Source organism: Sapajus apella, unplaced genomic scaffold (assembly GCF_009761245.1).
Source record: "Sapajus apella isolate SASKATOON/1434 unplaced genomic scaffold, GSC_monkey_1.0 scaffold4, whole genome shotgun sequence".
NCBI classification, from domain to species: Eukaryota; Metazoa; Chordata; class Mammalia; order Primates; family Cebidae; genus Sapajus; species Sapajus apella.
The window spans coordinates 43,967,406-43,986,003 of record NW_022436944.1 but is presented as its reverse complement, the minus strand read 5'-3'; the positions used below and the strand labels follow the sequence as shown (position 1 = coordinate 43,986,003).

The 18,598-nt window shown below is 41.8% G+C and overlaps 1 protein-coding gene, 1 long non-coding RNA gene and 1 pseudogene across 2 annotated transcripts in view; 2 read left to right on the top strand and 1 right to left on the bottom strand.

Annotated features, from left to right (window-relative positions):
• Positions 1-3: 3 nt before the first annotated feature.
• Positions 4-18,598, bottom strand: part of UBE2E1 (ubiquitin conjugating enzyme E2 E1) — an 82,369-nt gene continuing 63,774 nt past the window's right edge. The window contains exons 4-6 of the mRNA XM_032267768.1: positions 3,621-3,753; positions 2,030-2,177; positions 4-798 (exon numbers count right to left, since the gene is read on the bottom strand). Of these exons, the coding sequence (XP_032123659.1) occupies positions 701-798; positions 2,030-2,177; positions 3,621-3,753 (379 nt within the window). The 3' untranslated portion in view covers positions 4-700. The remainder of the gene's footprint in view (positions 799-2,029; positions 2,178-3,620; positions 3,754-18,598) is intronic.
• On the top strand, positions 2,177-3,817 carry LOC116542696. Its single transcript, XR_004265329.1, has 2 exons — positions 2,177-3,196; positions 3,530-3,817. It is a non-coding gene; the product is annotated as an uncharacterized LOC116542696 (long non-coding RNA).
• LOC116537619 lies at positions 8,017-12,007 on the top strand (annotated as a pseudogene).

Sequence of the window (18,598 nt, the reverse complement as noted above, 5' to 3'; positions counted from 1 at the left end):
GTATTAGGTGGTGGTTTTTAATATTGTTTATTAGCACAGTAACAAATGCAGACTTTAGTAGTCCACAACATATAACCAATCCACTGAGCAACTCCTATTCACGCCTTACAGTTAACAGCTTAAGGTATTTCACTACAGGGTTTCACAAGTCCTGATTCAAACCTTTTTAAACAAAGCAGATTGGCATATAAAATAAAACACAGTACTTCTTATATGGTGTTTTACAGCCACGTGTCCACTTTATATATATGAGATGACAGTCTCTAAAAACTCTGTTTAAATATCAATGTTCCCTTCCAAGAAGGGAAAACGAATTCCAATTGTTTTAAACAAAAATTATGTAGTCTTACAGGGACTTTACATAAATGGCCATGTGTGTGACCTGTACAAAAGTAAGCTGTTTTAAATTTACAGACTAAAAGCAACTGAACCCGAATGTCTAAATGTACATTCTTTTCTGTACTACATTTTAGCTAATATTGCAGAACTAATGACAATTTTAAAAGTTGCTATTACCAATTCTGTCTACTGTAGCAAGATACCTTAAGTTACAACAAAATCTTAGGAAATAAGACTGAATAATATCTGTTATAGAAATACCCTACTCTTTACCAACTTCCCACCCTCCCTTACCCCTTCAAAATCATAAGCAGCTCTTTTCTGTGACAGACAAATAATGTAAGAATTGTGAAAAGCCAATTTATGTAGCGTATCTCTTGGTCCACTGTCTGGCCGTTCTGTCATGTTCTGCTCTGTTGGTCATATACTGAGTGGCAATACTTCCCACCAAGGGGTCGGCTGGAAGAAAAGAATGTAGATTACTTTGGAGAAAGGAAAAGAACATTTTAAACTTTAGCAAATAAATTAGTGACAGCTTGGGCAGACATGTACAACAAAGTATGTGTGATCAAACCCATCTTTGAAACACCACCATGCTGGATATTTTTCTATTAAAAATTTTAAAACGTGGGGGAAGAGGGAATGCTCAGGCTTCAGTGTACTAGTCAGTCTTTATCTTAGTTCATTCCATTTTTCTCCCAACAAACAACACCCAATTGGAGTGTCTGTACTCTTATGTGTTAGGCTGAGTTCAATACAGACTGGAACGGTCAGGGCCCCAGGCTACAATGAATATCCAGCTGTGTTCACGTCACCTTTAGTTCAATGTCACCAATTATAGCATTGTGAATACCGTTAAGTCTTCAGGGCTGTTGCAGCACTACCTTTACCCTGGTTAAAGAGCCAGGCTGCCAGGTCAAAACCTGGACCTCCAATTAAGTATAGTGTTTCTCTGAATCTTAGGATCTTTAATAACTAAATTTATATTTGGTTTACCTAGAAAATCATATATATACATATATGTGTGTGTGTGTACGCATGTGTATTTGTATCGTGAATGTGTAGTGGTTTTTCTTTCTTTCTCTCTCTCTTTTTTTTTTTTTTAAGATAGGGTCTTGCTTTGGGCACCCAGGCTGGAGTGCAGTGGCATGCTTACGGCTCACTGTAGCCTTGAACCTTCTGAGTTCAAACGATCCTCCCACCTCAGTCTCCCTAGTACCTGAGACTACAGAAAACTCTTTTAAATGAAATGAAGTCCCAAAAAAGTCATAATAATCACTCAGTATTTAACAAATACCATTTTCAAAACTGAGTGCCATCTCAGTGGGGAATTCCATAGGCACAGATGAGGCTTGTGAGGCAGATGGCTCGACACTTAGAAGTATATGATCTGTTTTATAAGAACTGTATGGGAAGTTAACCAACAGAAAAAATAGAGAAGGAAGAACCTAAGGCAAACTTACGTAAGTCTTCAGTTTAAAATACCTTGTTGCTAGAATATACCAATTAATGAAGTTGTGTTTCTCAACTAGTAGACTGAACTTCTCTTGATTAAAACTTTCTTTGAAAAGCAAATTTTTATATTCACAAAGTTGTACAGAAAAATTAGTTTTGTTCTTTGAAAGCTTTTGAAAACAAGTATGTTTCAGGGGACGAAGAGTAAAACAAGGTAAAGAATTATTAAGCTTACCAGGATTACAGTCTGTGAGAAGTGAGCAGATAGAAAGAAGGACTTTAGAAATGGTTAGTGCTGGACTCCAATTATCTTTCAATATGTCCAAGCAAATAACACCTTGACTGTTAATATTACAATGATAGATTCTTGTCCGAAATGTAACCTAAAAAATCAAGGAAGTGTCAAACAGTATTTAAACAGCGAACAATTAAACTTTTTACTAAGTATTCTACTGAATGACCCTAATTAGAAACCAAAAAAACTCCCAGATATGTAGGTTTTAAAAAAAAAGGTGAATAAAAAGTTTTAATTAAAGCTGTCAGGAAAATAGACTTGTTTAATAAAGGTGATTAGAAAGTCTTCATTGATACCATTCACAGGAAACGTGTCAAGTTCATTTAAAATGTTATGTCCACTGAAAGGTGTACTTCCTAATTTCATCTTTGGCAATTTAAAATGTTTTAAATATTAACGTTTCCAAGTTTGAATAGCTAATTGTTGGCTGACCTCTTGTGTTAGCTGGCAGTACTACACTGCCTCAAAGTAAGCTTTGAGAAATACTGAGAATCATAAATACCTTTTGAAAACTGGAGTGCAACATAATGGGTACACAAAGATAATTAAACAACATACTTAGCAAACAATGACCACACACCCAGAAAGCTTACCAAATTTGAAGAGATATCTATTTCTGCTTTTTTCTGACCTTTACATCAGGTCCAGCAGACATCCTGTCTACCTAAATCACAGAATTTACTATTATAAAATCAAGTCTCCATGGATGCAGAGCCAGTAATGGGCAGGGGCCACAGCAGAACACAAGCCACAGGAGCATGTGTTATTTTGTTTGGTCTCTTAATTTTTATTTGTAAAATACACCGAAACACAAAGTAAAAATTATCTGTAATTTTACTAATTTTTTTAAAAAAGTGATTTTCAATTACTTCTTGTTGCTGCAATTGTACTTTTACCTGGCAGTCTACCTAATCCCTAAGAAGGGGTTTTCTTTCTGACTGAATGAGAATCATAGATGACTGAGTGTTAGGAGAGATGGGTGACTTGGGCAATCCCCACCTGTCCTAGAAAAAAAATTCAGGCCTAGAGGTAAGGAACTGAACAAGACCAAAACATGACAGGGAGGAGAACGGAATCCAGAGATTTCTCATTCTCTAGTTGTTGATGGTTCTCTGGTTGTCTGACCTGACCTGACCTGCCTTTTTTTTGGGTTTCACTTTGTTGCCCAGACTAGGCTCAAACAATCCTCCCAAGCAGCAGGACTACAGATGTGCACCACTGCACCTGGCTTGATACCATTTTTAACTGTTCAGAAACCTTTCTCTATGGGCTGGAAAACAGGAGATTAATTATAGGTTGCTGACATTACTTTCAGTAGCACAATTTTAAGCATAATCAAAACAAAGCACTTCTAGAATGGTCTCTGCCAGAAAAGGCAAAATCAACCTAAAGTATTTTGTGTATGTTGAAATACTCAGATCCATTTAAGACATAATCTAGTTTTTGTGATTAAACATTAAATTTAGAAAATCTCAACAGTCTCTCTCATGGGAATTAGTAAATTTGAGCATAAATCAAGGAAATGTCTTACCTTTGGAGGCTTGAACGGATATTCTGGTGTAAAAGTGATATCGAGAAAGAATACACCACCCTCGTACACGGATCCTGGAGGCCCTAGAATGGTTGATCTCCATTCATAGATGTTATCGCCTTTGGGACCAGCACTGTGAACAGTACATCAACAGATAAGCAGATGGTGGCACTATGCTTTTTTTTTTTTTTTTTTTTTTTTTTGAGATGAAATCTCACTCATCCCCCAGGCTGGAGTGCAATGGTGTGATTTCAGCTCACCGCAACCTCCACCTCCCACGTTCAAGTGATTCTCCTGCCTCAGCCTCCTGAGTAACTGGGATTATAGGCGCCTGCCACAACGCCTGGCTAATTTTTTATTTTTAGTAGAGACGGGGTTTCACCATGTTGGCCAGGCTGGTCTCAAACTCCTGACCTCAGGTGATCCACCCAACTTGGCCTCTCAAAGTGCCCACAGGCATTAGCCACCACACCCGGCCAACTATCCCAATTTTTACAGTGTATTAAAAAAGATTATCTCTCTCCTCCCCCTTTTTGTTTACTGTGTAAATTCTCTTTATAAAACAAGTACCAAAACGGATGCAGAACTGCAACAAACCCATAGCCACTATCAAGTAAACTGGATGATAAAAGGATGTTAAAACCATTCTAAGCCTACTTCCCTCAATTCTCAACCTGTCCTTGACACGTAGGAAAGTGTAAACAATACTTAAAATGAGAAACACATCTTAGCACCTAGAAGCTAAATTAGTGACAAATGACAGAAGATTTTGCTTAGAGCTACATCATTTATGACCATTTTAAGCATGGAAGTTTCATTTTCTGATCCACTAACTGGCTCTTCCTTGCTCTTCTGTCTTCGTAATCTCACCTTCAAAGGACTCGAATAGATGGCCATGCTGTTCACATTATAAACCATGTTAGCTGGGAGGAGGGGAATGGTAAGTATCCAGTTACAGGTTATTCAGTTTTCATTTCAACATGCATTCTGTAATTGGGTTCTCTAAATATTAATCATTGGGACATTCATCCAACCCTGTTAGCTGTTGTTATAAATCACTGTTACATACACTTGGGTCCACCATAATTTGGCCACCATACCATTCCAAAGCATTGTGTTGGCTTCTAGAGTGCCAACATAGTATATTCAAGTACGTTAATAAAAATTTTAAAAACTTAAAAACCTGTGAAGAACTTAATATACCTGCCCAAACCATTTAGTGGAATACTCATCCTGAGAAGAGACAAACACTTGGGAAATGGTCTTGGTTATTAATTTTAAAATATGCAGCATGGCTATACCATATACAGAGTGGTTAATTTAGAAGATTGTATCTCTGCGGGTCCTCACACCTTCACTATGAGCAGCTGCTTCAGGTACAATCGTGTTTCAGCCAAACAACTAAGTTCCGTGCTCAAGAGACTTGCATGATCCAGTCAATACTTAAAATTGGTTCCACAGAGCAAGCAAAACTACTGTTTTAAATAAATATACGATGTGAACTGGATTTATTCGCTCACTCACTGAATGCGCATGTACTAGGCAGAGGGCTAAACATCAGTGGTTTTGATACTGAACAAGACAGACTCCTTCAAGATGCCCTCTGCTGACTGGTTAAAAAGCCTGATGCCTGGCCGGGCGCGGTGGCTCACGCCTGTAATCCCAGCACTTTGGGAGGCCGAGACCATCCTGGTCAACATGGTGAAACCCCGTCTCTACTAAAAATACAAAAATTAGCTGGGCATGGTGGTGCACGCCTGTAGTCCCAGCTACTCAGGAGGCTGAGGCAGGAGAATTGTTTGAACCCAGGAGACGGAGGTTGCAGTGAGCCGAGATCGCGCCACTGCACTCCAGCCTGGGTAACAAGAGTGAAACTCTGTCTGGAAAAAAAAAAGAGTCTGATGCCTTCATTTAAGAGAAAGAAGAGATGAAGAGGGAGGGAATAAAAAGCCTACCCATGGCCCTATACTTTCCCCAGACCCATCACAAGTTTTTTCTTTCAGTCCGAAATTTGGTGTGAGAGCTCCAACAGAAACAGGTTAGGGGAATGAGCTGACTACAAAAGAGAAGCAGAGGGGAATATAAGTTGGGGAAGAAAACATACATGACATGGGGGAAAATATGGGCAACAGAATAGCAGGTAATGGGAAGAATGGGGCCCAAACTGGCTGTAAGAGGCAGAAGAGCTCAGACACCAACTGTCTACCTCACAGGAATGTTTTCAGAATAAAAAACAATAGAAGGCACCTGTGTAGAGCCACAGGCCCACAGTATTCTCTCATTAAATGGCAGTGATCACCATTATTACTAATCCTTTAATATCTCTTTGTGATGGGTGTTCCCAAAAACTATTAAAAACGTGTTTTACTTTTTACTTTTGCTCTGCTACCCAGGCTGGAATGCAGTGAGTGGCGTGACCTCGGGTCACTGCAGCCTTGACTTTTGGGCTCCAGGGATCCTCCCACCTTGGCCACCTGAGTAGCTGGGACTACAGGTGTGCGCCACCACACCTGGCTAATGTTTTCTGTTTCCTTTATATAGATTGGGGTCTCACTATGTTGCCCAGGCTGGTCTTGAACTCCTGGCCTCAAGCAATCCTCCTAACCTTGGCCCTCCAGAGTGCTGGGATTGTGTGAGCCACTGAAAAATTTGTTTTAGATTAGATATAGCGAGTGATTTTTTTTTTTTTAACACTGTCTACACCATGAACTCATACTTTTGTGTTTAAAAAAGATGACTTCATACTTTTACATGGTATGTGAGGGCAATTTTCACAAGGTGGACTGTAGGAAGAGCTCTTAATTAGCCCTCTAGAAACAGGCAGTAACTTCTCCAGTGAAATACTACCCTTACTGCTTCCTTTCCTGAGGTCAGAACCGGTTCTTAGTCATCGTAAGGTTGCCTACCTGCCTACATGTTTGCATCCCCTCAAAACTTTTATGTTGAAATCCTAACCCTCAATGTGATGGTATTAGGAGGTAGGTTAGGAGGGTAGAAATCCTCATGAAAAGGGTTAGTGTTTTTAAAGAGAACCTCGAAGCTCTCTAACTTCTCTGCCACGAGGATCCAGCAAGAAGACAGCTGTCTGGAAACCAAATGCATCCTCACCAGACCCGAAGCTGCCAGCACCTTCATCTCCTAGCCTCCAGAATTGTGAGAAATAAACTGTTGTTTATGAGCCATCCAATTTATGGTACTTTGTTATAGCAGACTGAAGTAAGAAAGTCTACAAATGCCAGCTGATACAGCTATGACACCTGGAGTTCACTGTTCAGTAGAGCACGGCCAGCTGCAAAGTGCACTATGTATGTAAATAATACAGAGGTTGCAGATAAAGAGAAATGCTCTTTTATCTAGTTTATGGTAAACACTTAAAGGCAAAAGCCTATTCTAAAATCTTTTTCTTGATGAGGAACTAGGGCCAAGAGTTCATTCAGAGAAGCTAGGCTCTCAAAAATCTAGTACTGACACTATTCCAAGCTGCCCCCTAAAAAAACACCAGTGCTCAGGAGTCAAACTGTTCACAGTCAACTTGGTAATGCTAAGAAACCAACCTAGAAAAAACAAGTGAGGGCAGTCTAACCCTAAAGGTGACATGTTTGCTGGGCCCAATTCTGCTAGTCCCTTAGTATACAAAAAAGATACAGCTTTACCAATATGTCACTACATGCAGTTTTATGGATTGAACAGAAAATTGGTGGTTCCCAGATTTCACTGTGCCTCAAAATCATCGATGGACCCCACCCCAGGCCCAATGAGTTTAGAATATCTAGAGGGGGACCCAAGAATCTGTATTTTAGTGCCCCACCCTGCAACCATAACCTTTAAGCAGGTAGTTTGCATTTGGGAACCACTGCTACAGGTTACTAGTGGGACCACCAGTTAGGAGCATAAGCTTTAACATTTACAGCTTGTCACCCGTGATAGCTTATCACCTGTGATAGAACCAGAAATCCAATTAAGATCACCATCTCTCTGTAATATGCTTGCAGTTTGGGTGTTGATTTTTTTGAAACTTCAGAAAAAACTAGGGAAAATTTAAGGAATCAAGTACACAACAACTACATAACGACAAATGTATTACAGTTGTGTTAAACTTCCAAACTGGAGAATAAAGGTGCAATATAATATGGAAAATAATTACGTGCTAACTGAAGTAATATCAAATGTAGTTGACCCTGAGGAAAATTCAATAGTGAGGGATCCCTACCTAACCTGTGGGCCCTCAGGAATTACTGTGAATGGTCTGAGAATCCACTGGAAAAGACCCAGCATTGTTGCCTGAGCTGCTATTGGATGAATTGCTCAATGTGTACTTTCCTAATCAGAGAATAAAAGAGAAAAATTCTGATACAGGGGCCTACAATTTCCTTTTTTTCCTAAGTTCTCACTGGAAATGTTAGGATCTGGTGGTCTACAAAGTGGGCAGGCAGCCCCATCCCCAGGGGTGGAGGGCAACGTTAACAACTCTCAGAAGGCCAGTGTCAGAACAGGGAATGAGAGCATCTTCACTTCAGGCTGTTCACGGGAAAGGTCTGTTCAAGCATCCCACCTATTTCTCGATAAAATGATCAGGTTTGCCCTCAGGTCACCTAAGTACACCCTTTACTAACCTCCTAGCTCCTCCAGAGACACTTTTGGTTCCACGACAAGAAATAAAACTTTAAACACTGGTTGAATTATACCGTAGAATGGTATGTCATTTAAATTATTAATTCAAATGATGAGTATGGAAAATCCTGAATTGGGAAAAGGGGAGTTGAAATACAGATATTAAAGATGGGAACCAAAAAATACATTCATAATTCATAATTTTGCATTTAAGTCTACCCTGTCTTCACCTGGGCACTCATTTTAATTGGGATTCTCTCAACTGGGTCATCTCGTTTTTATGTAATACAATTTTTTTAAAAAAGCCAAAGTATCATTGGGGTTATTACAGAAATAAGACTGTGCTTCCTTAAAAAACCCACTTATCCCTGTTTGAAGACGTTGACATTTAACTGCGATTAGAACCTTTGCATGAGAAAACGTCACTGAGAAAGGGGGGGACTGTGCCTGTGCTTTGCACATTTTCGTACACAGAGATTTAAGGTTTATTTGTAACAAACACTTTTCAAAATATAAGTAGAACACATATAAGGCAAAAAGAAAAAAGATAACAGTTTTTTTCTTCTGATCGAAATAAATATACTTTGGTATAGATTTTAAGAAAAATGATAGTCTTTCTCCTTTAACACAATATTTTCCTCTTTCTAGAAAGGCTTCGACTTCATACAGTTACATAAACATTAGGGCAGGGATGGCCATGAGCCACAGCACTTCTGTCAGTACAGGAAGCTGTATCTGTTATCAGATAGGAAACTCTCCACTGAGCAAACGCAATCAACAAGGACTCACTTCTGACAGCTTTTCCTACGATCCTGGAGACATTCTCTCTCTAATGACCGCTGGACAGGGTGGCTACACATCTTACAGCGTCAATATTAGATTGATGAGTATACACAGTAAAAAACAATCAACTGGTAGTACCTTCTGCTTAACACATATACGTCTTAAACAGCATTTGCATGGTATAAAATGTACTTCAGGTCATTTGAGGTTTTAACAAACCACCTGTCAAAGACGTCGGCGCAGTCTTACTAGAATCTGATGTGTTCCCTGGATTAACTTAAAATCTTCCAGGATTACTCCACAAAGTAACATTTAGGTTTTCTTTTTGTTTTAAAATCATGTTGTGAGTCTTTCTCCATCCCCATTCTCAGTACAAGCTTATTACAGAGTACTCTACTGTTCTTCCATCTCAATGGTCAGAAACCAAATCTGTATTTCAGTTTCCAAATGGCATGATTGATTTCTTTTAAAGAACATCCTGAAGCAAAGTGAAACTTAGAAAATATGTATGTTTTTTGAGTCAGTCTGCTGTGTCACCCAGGCTGGAGCACAGTAGTGTGACTTCCTGGGTTCAGATGATCCTCCCAACCTCAGTCTCCCTAGCAGCTGGGATGCTGGGACTAAAGGAATGTGCCACTATACCCAGCTAATTAAAAAAATTTTTTTATTTATTATTTTTAAGACGGAGTTTCACTCAAGTCACCCAGGCTGGAGTGTGGTGTGCCATCCTGGCTCGCTGCAACCTCGGCCTCTCAGGTTCAAACGATTCTCCTGCCTCAGCCTCCTCAGTAGCTGGGATTATAGGCATTTATCAAGCCCAGCTAATTTTTGTATTTTCAGTAGAGAACGGGGTTTCACCATGTTGGCCAGGCTGGTCTTGAACTCCTGACCTCAGGTGATCCGCCTGGCTCAACCTCCCAAAGTGCTAAGAGCCACCGTGCCCTGCCTAATTTTTAAATTTTTTGTAGAGACAGGCTCTCACCAGCTTGCATAGGCTGGTCTAAATTTCCTGGGCTCAAGTGATCCTCCCACCTGGGCTTCCCCAAGTGCTGAGATTCACAGGCGTGAGCCACTGTGCCTGGCCAGAATCCATTTTTTAAAGGTATCTTTCTATCAAATGAATTTTTACATTTTTGTTGGGAGAGAGGACCCTTGCCTACAAACACATAAACCATAATTCAGGTATTATTCTAGGCATAATTTTAGAAGGCTTAGTTATATCCTCTCAAATGCTAGAAAAAAAGATGAGAGGATGAGAGGCTGGGAAGATAGAAGATAAGCATGTTGGGAACAGGCAGGCAGCTGGGCAAGCACCGGAGAGCAGCCAGCCACACAGCGCCCACCTGGTGCCCTGTCCTCCACCACTGCCCAGGCCTCCCTGGTGTCCAGGGACAGGTATCAGAGCACCTCCCAGCTGCTGGGAGAGACCCTGAGTGAACAGTAAAGCAAGAAGAAAGCATTTCAATGTGGGACATGTATTTGCAGCGGGAAATTGGGAAACGGACTGTCAGCCCAGACTTCTGTCCTGTCCAGCCTGCCTTCATTGCAGTCCTTCCATACTGTTATTCCGGGTTTGTACCATGCTAGGAAGAGAACTGTCTTACACAGGCGGCAGTGCTTGAATCTGTAAATACCGTACCTACCCCAAAGATTGAACACTGAGAAAATTAAGGTAACCTTGTGAAATTCTAAGACAGTTACTTTTCACTTCTGGGATGTAGGTGTTCAGGAGAAATTAAGGCCACTGTGGAAGTCATACGCCAGATGCACAGATGGCACTGTATTTGTTGTGAACTCTATAGACAATGAAAGGATGGAAGAACTTCATGAAATAACCGGGATATAGAAAATCAAGCAGTCCCTATACTCACAGCTGCTAACAAACAAGACTTCAGGAACTCATTCCCTCAGAAATGGATAAACGGTTGGTTGTGGCAGAACTGAGCTCTCAGCTCCTTGGCATTTGCAGCCTACCTGTGCAATCAGAGGAGATGGGCTAAAGCAGCAGTCCCCCACCTTTCTGGCACCAGGGACTGCTTCTGTGGAAGACAGTTTTTCCACAGGTGGCAGGGGGCGGTGGGATAGTTTGGGGATGATTCAAGTGCACTGCATTTATTGTGCACTCTATTTCAGTTAGTATTACATTGCGACACAGAATGAAATAATTATACAGCTCCCCATAATGCAGAATCAGTGGGAGCCCCTGAACTTGTTTTCCTGCAACTAGATGGTCCCATGTGGGGGTGACGGGCAACAGTAACAGATCATCAGGCATTAGATTCTCATAAGGAGCGTGCAACCTAGATCTCACGCTTGAACAGTTCATGATAGGGTTTGCGCTCCTGGGAGAACCTAAGGCCGTGGCTGATCGGACAGGAGGCGGAGCTCAGGCAGTAATGCCAGCAATGGGGAGTGGCTGTAGGTCGCTGGCTGCTATCTCCTGCTATGCGCATGGTTCCTATGGGGCCAGGGACCAGTACGCGGTCTGTGGCCCAGGTGTTGGGGAACCCTGGGCTAAAGGAAGGACTTGGGACAACTATATGATAATAATTAGAAGAGAAATGTTGTGGCAACAGAAAAAGAAATGATCAATATCGCTACCTTTTAATCTGTGGGGAGCAGGTTTTCTCTGGTCTGATCTGACAAATGAAGGCTGTGTACAGCCTGGTTTGCTTGTCTGCTCTCCTGGGTGCTATTAAAGCTTTGTTTGGTTGAATAATCAGATGCCCAACTCTGCTGCTTCGTGGAAGATGAGTCAGTGCAGTGCTTCTTCAAGGGATCTCTTCTCCCTACCCCACAAATCTTTTGGTCCTACCATTTTAGGAAGCCAAGCAAGGATAGTAAATTGACCAGAACACAGCTGTGACATGTGACCTGAAGTTAGTGAAATAAAACTTTAAAGAGTGGGGGAAAAAGAGACACGTGGACAGCAGCAGGAAGTAAGAATGAAGAAAGGGGCAGGGGCGGGGTAGCACCCGAGCCAGCGTATTTCAGAAAAGGGCAGAGGCTTGGGATCAGCTGAATTGGAAGCTCACTTCCACCTATTTGCAAATCTCAAGTAATCCTTGATATTATCTCACAGTACAATGACTAATGTTTCATAAAAATAAAGAACTGGCACTTGGAGTAAGCTTTATCATCATCCTCACAAAGCCAGCTGTGGCACAGACTGCTCATTAGCTACTGCACGGCTATTCTCCTTTTGTCTGTGGAAGCTTCACGATAAGCTTCTATGTCACTTACATAAAGTACATCATTCATACCACAAAACCCCACAAACACCCATATTTCAACAGTAGCCTTAGAGCAGCGGTTCTCAACTGGAAGTAACTTTGCCTCCTACCTCACCGCCTGGCATTTGGCGATGACTGCAGTCATTCTGAATGTCACAAATGGGAGGGAGAGTGCTAAAGGCATCTGGTGGGTAGAGGCCAGGGACGATGCTAAACATCCTACAGTGCAGCAAATGGCCCCCACAAAGAATGATCTCAGCCTAAAATGTCAACAGTGCCGAGGTTGAGAAACCCTGCCTTAGAGAAAATGTGTTCAAGGTTCAGCTAGTAAAGGGAAGAGCTGCAATCTGAATCCCGGTTGTTAGACTCCAGTGCCTAGTCTTATTTTTTCTGTGTCTAGTACACCAAAACATCAATATATATGGTTGTTAATTATTATTCAAAGTTAGATTTGCATATACCCTGAGTGTTCTATAGACTGATATTCCAAGTGCTGCCTCTGGAGGAGCAACATCAGTATCTCCTGGGAGTCTGTCAGAAATGCAGGCATCAGACTCTACCTCACACTCAACCAATCTGCATGGTAACAAATGATTCTTATGCACATTAAAGTTTGAGAAGCCAGCTATAGAGGACATTAAGGAGCAGTGACTACCAACTGCTTCTTTTTTGGAGACAGTGTCTGAGTGTAGAGGCTCAATCACAGCTCACCACAGTCTTAAACTCCCAGGCTCAACGATCCACCCGAGCCTCCTCCGTTGCTGGGATTGCAGCTGTGCATCACCACACCTGGCTAATTTGTAAATTTTTGTATAGACAGGGTCTTGCCAGGTTATCCAGGCTGGTCTTGAACTCCTGGGCTCAAGCGATACTTCTGCTTGGTCTCCAAAAGCACTGGCATTATAGCAGTGAGCCACAGTTCTGATTTTCTAGATTTAAATTACCAGCTGTATTATTTCACTTCCTCCTCCCTTGTCTACCATTCTTTGCAGTAGTAACAAACATGCATCAACCCTGGTAATGCCTAGCTCTAGTAAGACAAAAAACCCAAACTCAATTTACAAAATGATTCTATGAAAAAAATCCAATTACATCTATATTCTCTATGACAAACACACACTAAAAATCCACTCCTGATTTACTCTTCTATTGCTAAGAAACTCACAGAGTGGAAGATAAGCCATGAAGGTAGCAATCTACCAGAGACACCGGGCGGAAGCTGCCTTCTCCATGGGATCTACTTCGTCCATTGTTACCCTCAGCATCCTTTCATAAAACAGCAACCATTGGTAACCTAGAGGCGAGTGGCAGAAGGAACTTGAAAAATGAGAAAACCTCACTAAAGAAACAATAGGGTGGTGACATGATTTTTTTTTTTTTTTTTTTTTTGGGGACGGAGTTTCGCTCTTGTTACCCAGGCTGGAGTGCAATGGCTCGATCTCGGCTCACCGCAACCTCCGCCTCCTGGGTTCAGGCAATTCTCCTGCCTCAGCCTCCTGAGTAGCTGGGATTACAGGCACGTGCCACCATGCCCAGCTAATTTTTTGTATTTTTAGTAGAGATAGGGTTTCACCATGTTGACCAGGATGGTCTCGATCTCTTGACCTCGTGATCCACCCGCCTCGGCCTCCCAAAGTGCTGGGATTACAGGCTTGAGCCACCGCGCCCGGCCTGGTGACATGATTTTTTTAAGTGCTATTAAAGCAAGGCCACCACTGCCATAGTCCTAATAACGAAGTAAGAAGGCCTGCTCACACAAGGTGAGGGGAAGAGGAAAGGAAGAGGCGCTGGTACTGTGAGGAGTATACCATTCAGGCAACTATTCCTTGGAAGGAACTTGCAGACCTAGAGCCAACCTAAAGGGCTCCCCAGAAAAGCTGTTACCCACACATAAGAATTCACATTAGCTGGCCGGGCACAGTTGCTCACGCCTATAATCCCAGTACTTTGGGAGGCAGAAGTGGGGGGAATCACAAGATCAAGAGATCAAGACCATCCTGGCCAACATGGTAAAACCCCATCTCTACTAAAAACACAAAAACTAGCTGGGCATTGTGGGCACCTGTAGTCCTAGCTACTCGGGAGGCTGAAGCAGGAGAATAGCTTGAACCTGGGAGGTGGAGGCTGCAGTGAGCAGAGATCGCAACACATCTGCCAGCCTGGCGACAGAGCGAGACGTTGTCTCAAAAAAAGAACAAAGAATTCACATTGGTGGTATCCACTGCATCTAGGAAGTTATGCAGGAACACAGTGGGGCTAAATCGCAGGTGTATCTTCCTAAACATGGGAAGGAGGCTATCCCAAGCACTTAAAATCTGAAACAGCGTGGCCACTGAATGGCCTTCCTACAAAGCCTTCCACAAGTCTTAAACGATACCTACACTGAGGAAATAGTGCCTACTGTCTTCCTCCAGCATAAAATGGATAAACTTCCAAAGGAATTTTTGACATAACTTTTTGTGACACACAAGGATGATCTGTGGCCTGTGGAAGTGACAGAGTTCATTTAAAAAATTTGTTCCAGACCAGGAAGAAAACAGACTTGTCTGGGTATTTACACAGAATGCTATAGTCATTTGGATACAATCTTTTGTACATCAGAGTTTAAGTCTCTAGAGAGTAGTAATTTCCCACACATACTACAGGACTTGGCATACAGTTGCCAATAATTAATTAGATGATCAAATACATACCACTGTTTGGGATGATACAACAGTAGTTCCAAATTAGGTAAAGTAATTAAAACATCATAAAAGCGCAATCTTGCTGAGTTAGTCACTCAGTGGTAGGTTTTACTATCTATGTATGCTGCTGCTCCAGTGACAGGCCAGCACATCTGGAAATTTACATTCCAATATTGAAAAAAATTTACATGCACATAGAGTAAGGACGTTATTTTTTAAAAGAAAACTACGTCCAAGTAACTTGTAAGTAAAGGGTTAAGATAACTCCAGTAGGGATGACAAAAGAAGAGCAGACCTACACAGAAGTGGACATTAGGGGATCACTCTTAACTCGGGATGGCTGAATGAGAAGTTATCAGTACAGTGAGCTACAGAAACGTACTTTCCTTTCTGGCCTGTCAGTGGAGCAGTGGGGGTAGGTAGCAAGCAAGTAAACAGCAAAACCAGTTCAATGCCAAGGGCCGAAAAGGGGGGTACAGCAATGATTAGAATTAAAGTAAGATCAGTGTCCCTGTGTCTTGAAAGCCATTTTCCTACGTAAAATTAAACGTGTAGGTAAACGGCAGGAGCTATACAAGCTGACTTGGAACAATTCTAATCTGCCCTTTCCCTCAAGAAGGTAGAAAAAACAAGTCAGGACAGAATTCAATGCTGCGTGTGTGGTGAGTACTCCTCCACTTCCACTCAAGAATCCAGAGCCAGGGTATCTGGTATCGGCCTTAAGGTCGAGTCCAGATTTTTTAGTTGCAATGCTTATGCTACCACATATAAAACTACTGTTTAAAAGGGTAAATCCCAATGGGTTATCAGTCTCTGGTTCTTCGGTTCGCAGGGCACAACCACCTCTTCTGTTGGGATGATTAACTGCATTGTGGATAACTAAGAGTCAGCTGGGGGAAAAGCAGGGCATCTTGTTCAGACATTGTGAGGGGAGAAAGCATTGTTGTTGACACCTCTATCTTCCAATCATTTAGTGCTGATCCCCAAAAACAGCTGTGTCACAAAGAAAGTTGTAAAAGGACACCAAAAGGCTCCTAAAGGAACTTAGTAGGTTTTACTCAATTCTAGGAAAAGATCCTGGCACACATCTTTGATTATGAAATTAATTTTAGCTAAAGGTTTCCCACTGTACTCACACTGAGCTCCTACACAGCTTCCACACTGCAGCTGCTGCCAATCTCAAACTCCGGGCGGGGCGGTCAGGGGGCTGCTAGGTCAGTGGGAAGTGACACAAGTATAAATGTGCAGCAAACAGACTTCAGTATCTTGCTACAAAGCAGAGATGTGCGAACAATCTTGCACAGTGATTTTTTTGGTCACTGTGTGATTTTTGTGTGATGTGAATCTATGACTATTGTTTGGTTAAAGCCTTTATTTGGTAATAAAAATGTTCAGTTTTTGACTGCCCACTTTTGCGTTCAAAAGTGTTCTATAACTTGCATGTTGTGTGGTTACATCCTATTTATGAAGGAATCAGAACACTTTCCTGCACTGGTCAATCAGCCTGAAACTTTCCTGTCTGTCTCTTAATTCTGACAATTTTGCTGCCACGTCAACCTCCACGTGCACCCTCCCAGGACTATGGGGCCTCTCATCCTAGGTCCAGCTCCCTGTATTTTCCCTCTGTACAGAGTTCTTGTGAATTTGGAGGATAGAGATGCCTTCAGCTGAAGGTAGCATTTTCATCATCAGGGAAAAACTGGGCAGTTATCCCAAGACCCTTTCAAGGGAGCCCCACAAAAGTCAAAACTATTTTCATAAATCTAAAACATGACTTAACCATTTTTACTCCCATCTTCTTGCATGTGTACTGTGAGGTTTTCCTGAATCTACAACAGGTGTGACAGGACCCCAGACGGAATGCAGAAGCAGGTGTGAAAATCTAGCTGTCTGCCAGCAAATCACATTAAAGTCATTTGCAAATATGTGAAATATTTCCACTCTTCTAGGTGGTTTCATTTTTGAAAGCAGTTATTTTCATTTAACATGTCATTTATATTAATACATTTTTTGTTATTTAAAAAAAAAATCAATCAAAGAGGTTTTAAATATTTGTTTTAATTTTGAATACGGTAAAAATCCGTAACTGTTAACCATCTAATCAAAAGCTGCTGGGGTCTGAAATAAATTTTAAGAGTGTAACGGGGTCCTGAAACCAAACAGTTCGACCACTGGGCAGATTATTTTTACGTTATTTTGGTGTAACTGACTAACCATTAAAGTAAGTGCTTGACTCTTACTCCCAGACATTGAAAAACAAAACTAAGAATTTTAAATAGGAATTAGAAGAAAACATAAGTGAACAGTTTCATAGTTTTGGAAATGAGGGAAGCCACTCGGACTCCTGAACTTACTGACAAACTCTAGCAGAAGCTGCCAGTGCCTCACCAACACATCCCTCAGAATTCTGGTATGCTGTGGCCAAGTTCTGGCTACCCCTATCTGTGCTCTGTGCCTAAAGCTGCTCTGCCCGTAGCAATAGGCAGAAGTACAGGTAAATTAACTCCCTGTGGCAGTTTTACAACACTGTTCACAGATTGTTTGAAACTGTTCAAAGAGGTAGAGTCTAGTTCTCCTCCCTCTGAATACGGGCTGGTGATATTTAAGTCTAAAGTGATGTAAGTGTCACTTCACAGCTGGTTCCTTTTATTTTAAAAAAAGGAGCTATGGTTCCCCTCCCCCCCACGCCCCAACACGTCCTGCAGCTGTCTGTCTCTCCCTTTCTATGTGCCTTGGAAACCCTAAACATCACATAAGACTAGTATTGCAGAGACCATGTGGAGAGACCACATCAAGAATGAGAATTACACAAGACGCCCTAGGTGTTCCAGCCCTCAGCTACGTGAGTCTTCCCGGCCCAGGTGGAACACCAGACATGTGAGGTAGCCTTCAGTTCTACCCCCTGTAACTGCATTAGAAAGTTTCAGTGGAAACCAAGCGGCTCAGCCCAGCCCCAGTCAAACTCTAGATCTATGAAAGATTATAATAATAAAAAGTGGTGGCTGTTGTTGAAAGTAGTTTGTTATATGGCCACAGATAACTGGAACACTCCCCCAAGAGCAGCCCTCAAACCAGTAACTGATAATTTGGGTGGGATCATTATGAGGCAAGTGTTCTGCCCAACTTCCCAGTTTCTACATAGGCAATGTTCCCTGAGGAAGCTGGCTTATAAGACAACATCTTTTTTTTTTCCAGACAGGGTCTCGCTGTGTTGCCCGGGCTGGTCTCGAACTCCTGGGCTTAAGCGATCCCTGCCTGCCTCAGTCTCCCAAAGTGCTAGGATTATAGGTATGAGCCACTGAGCTCAGCCAAGACATCTTTTATTGACTATCTTCTCTTCCTTAGCTTCCCAATTTTACCTTTATTCTTTGCACCTGGAAATAAACTACTTGTATTTGAACTCTCAAGAGTCACCTTGCGGTGGGGGTGGGGGCAGGTGGGAGTGCGGGGAATGACCAAAACTGAGACACTACTGAAGTTAAAGCACACACAAAGAAAAAGATAAACAGATCTGACTCCATAAAAATTGAAAATTCTTTAAAAAAAAAAAAAAAAGGCTACCGTAAAGTTTATAGAAAAGTGGGGGAGGGGCATTTTCACTTCACGATTAAGGGTTAATCGTGAGGGTTGATATCGTGACTACAATTTAAATAATAACAATGGATGA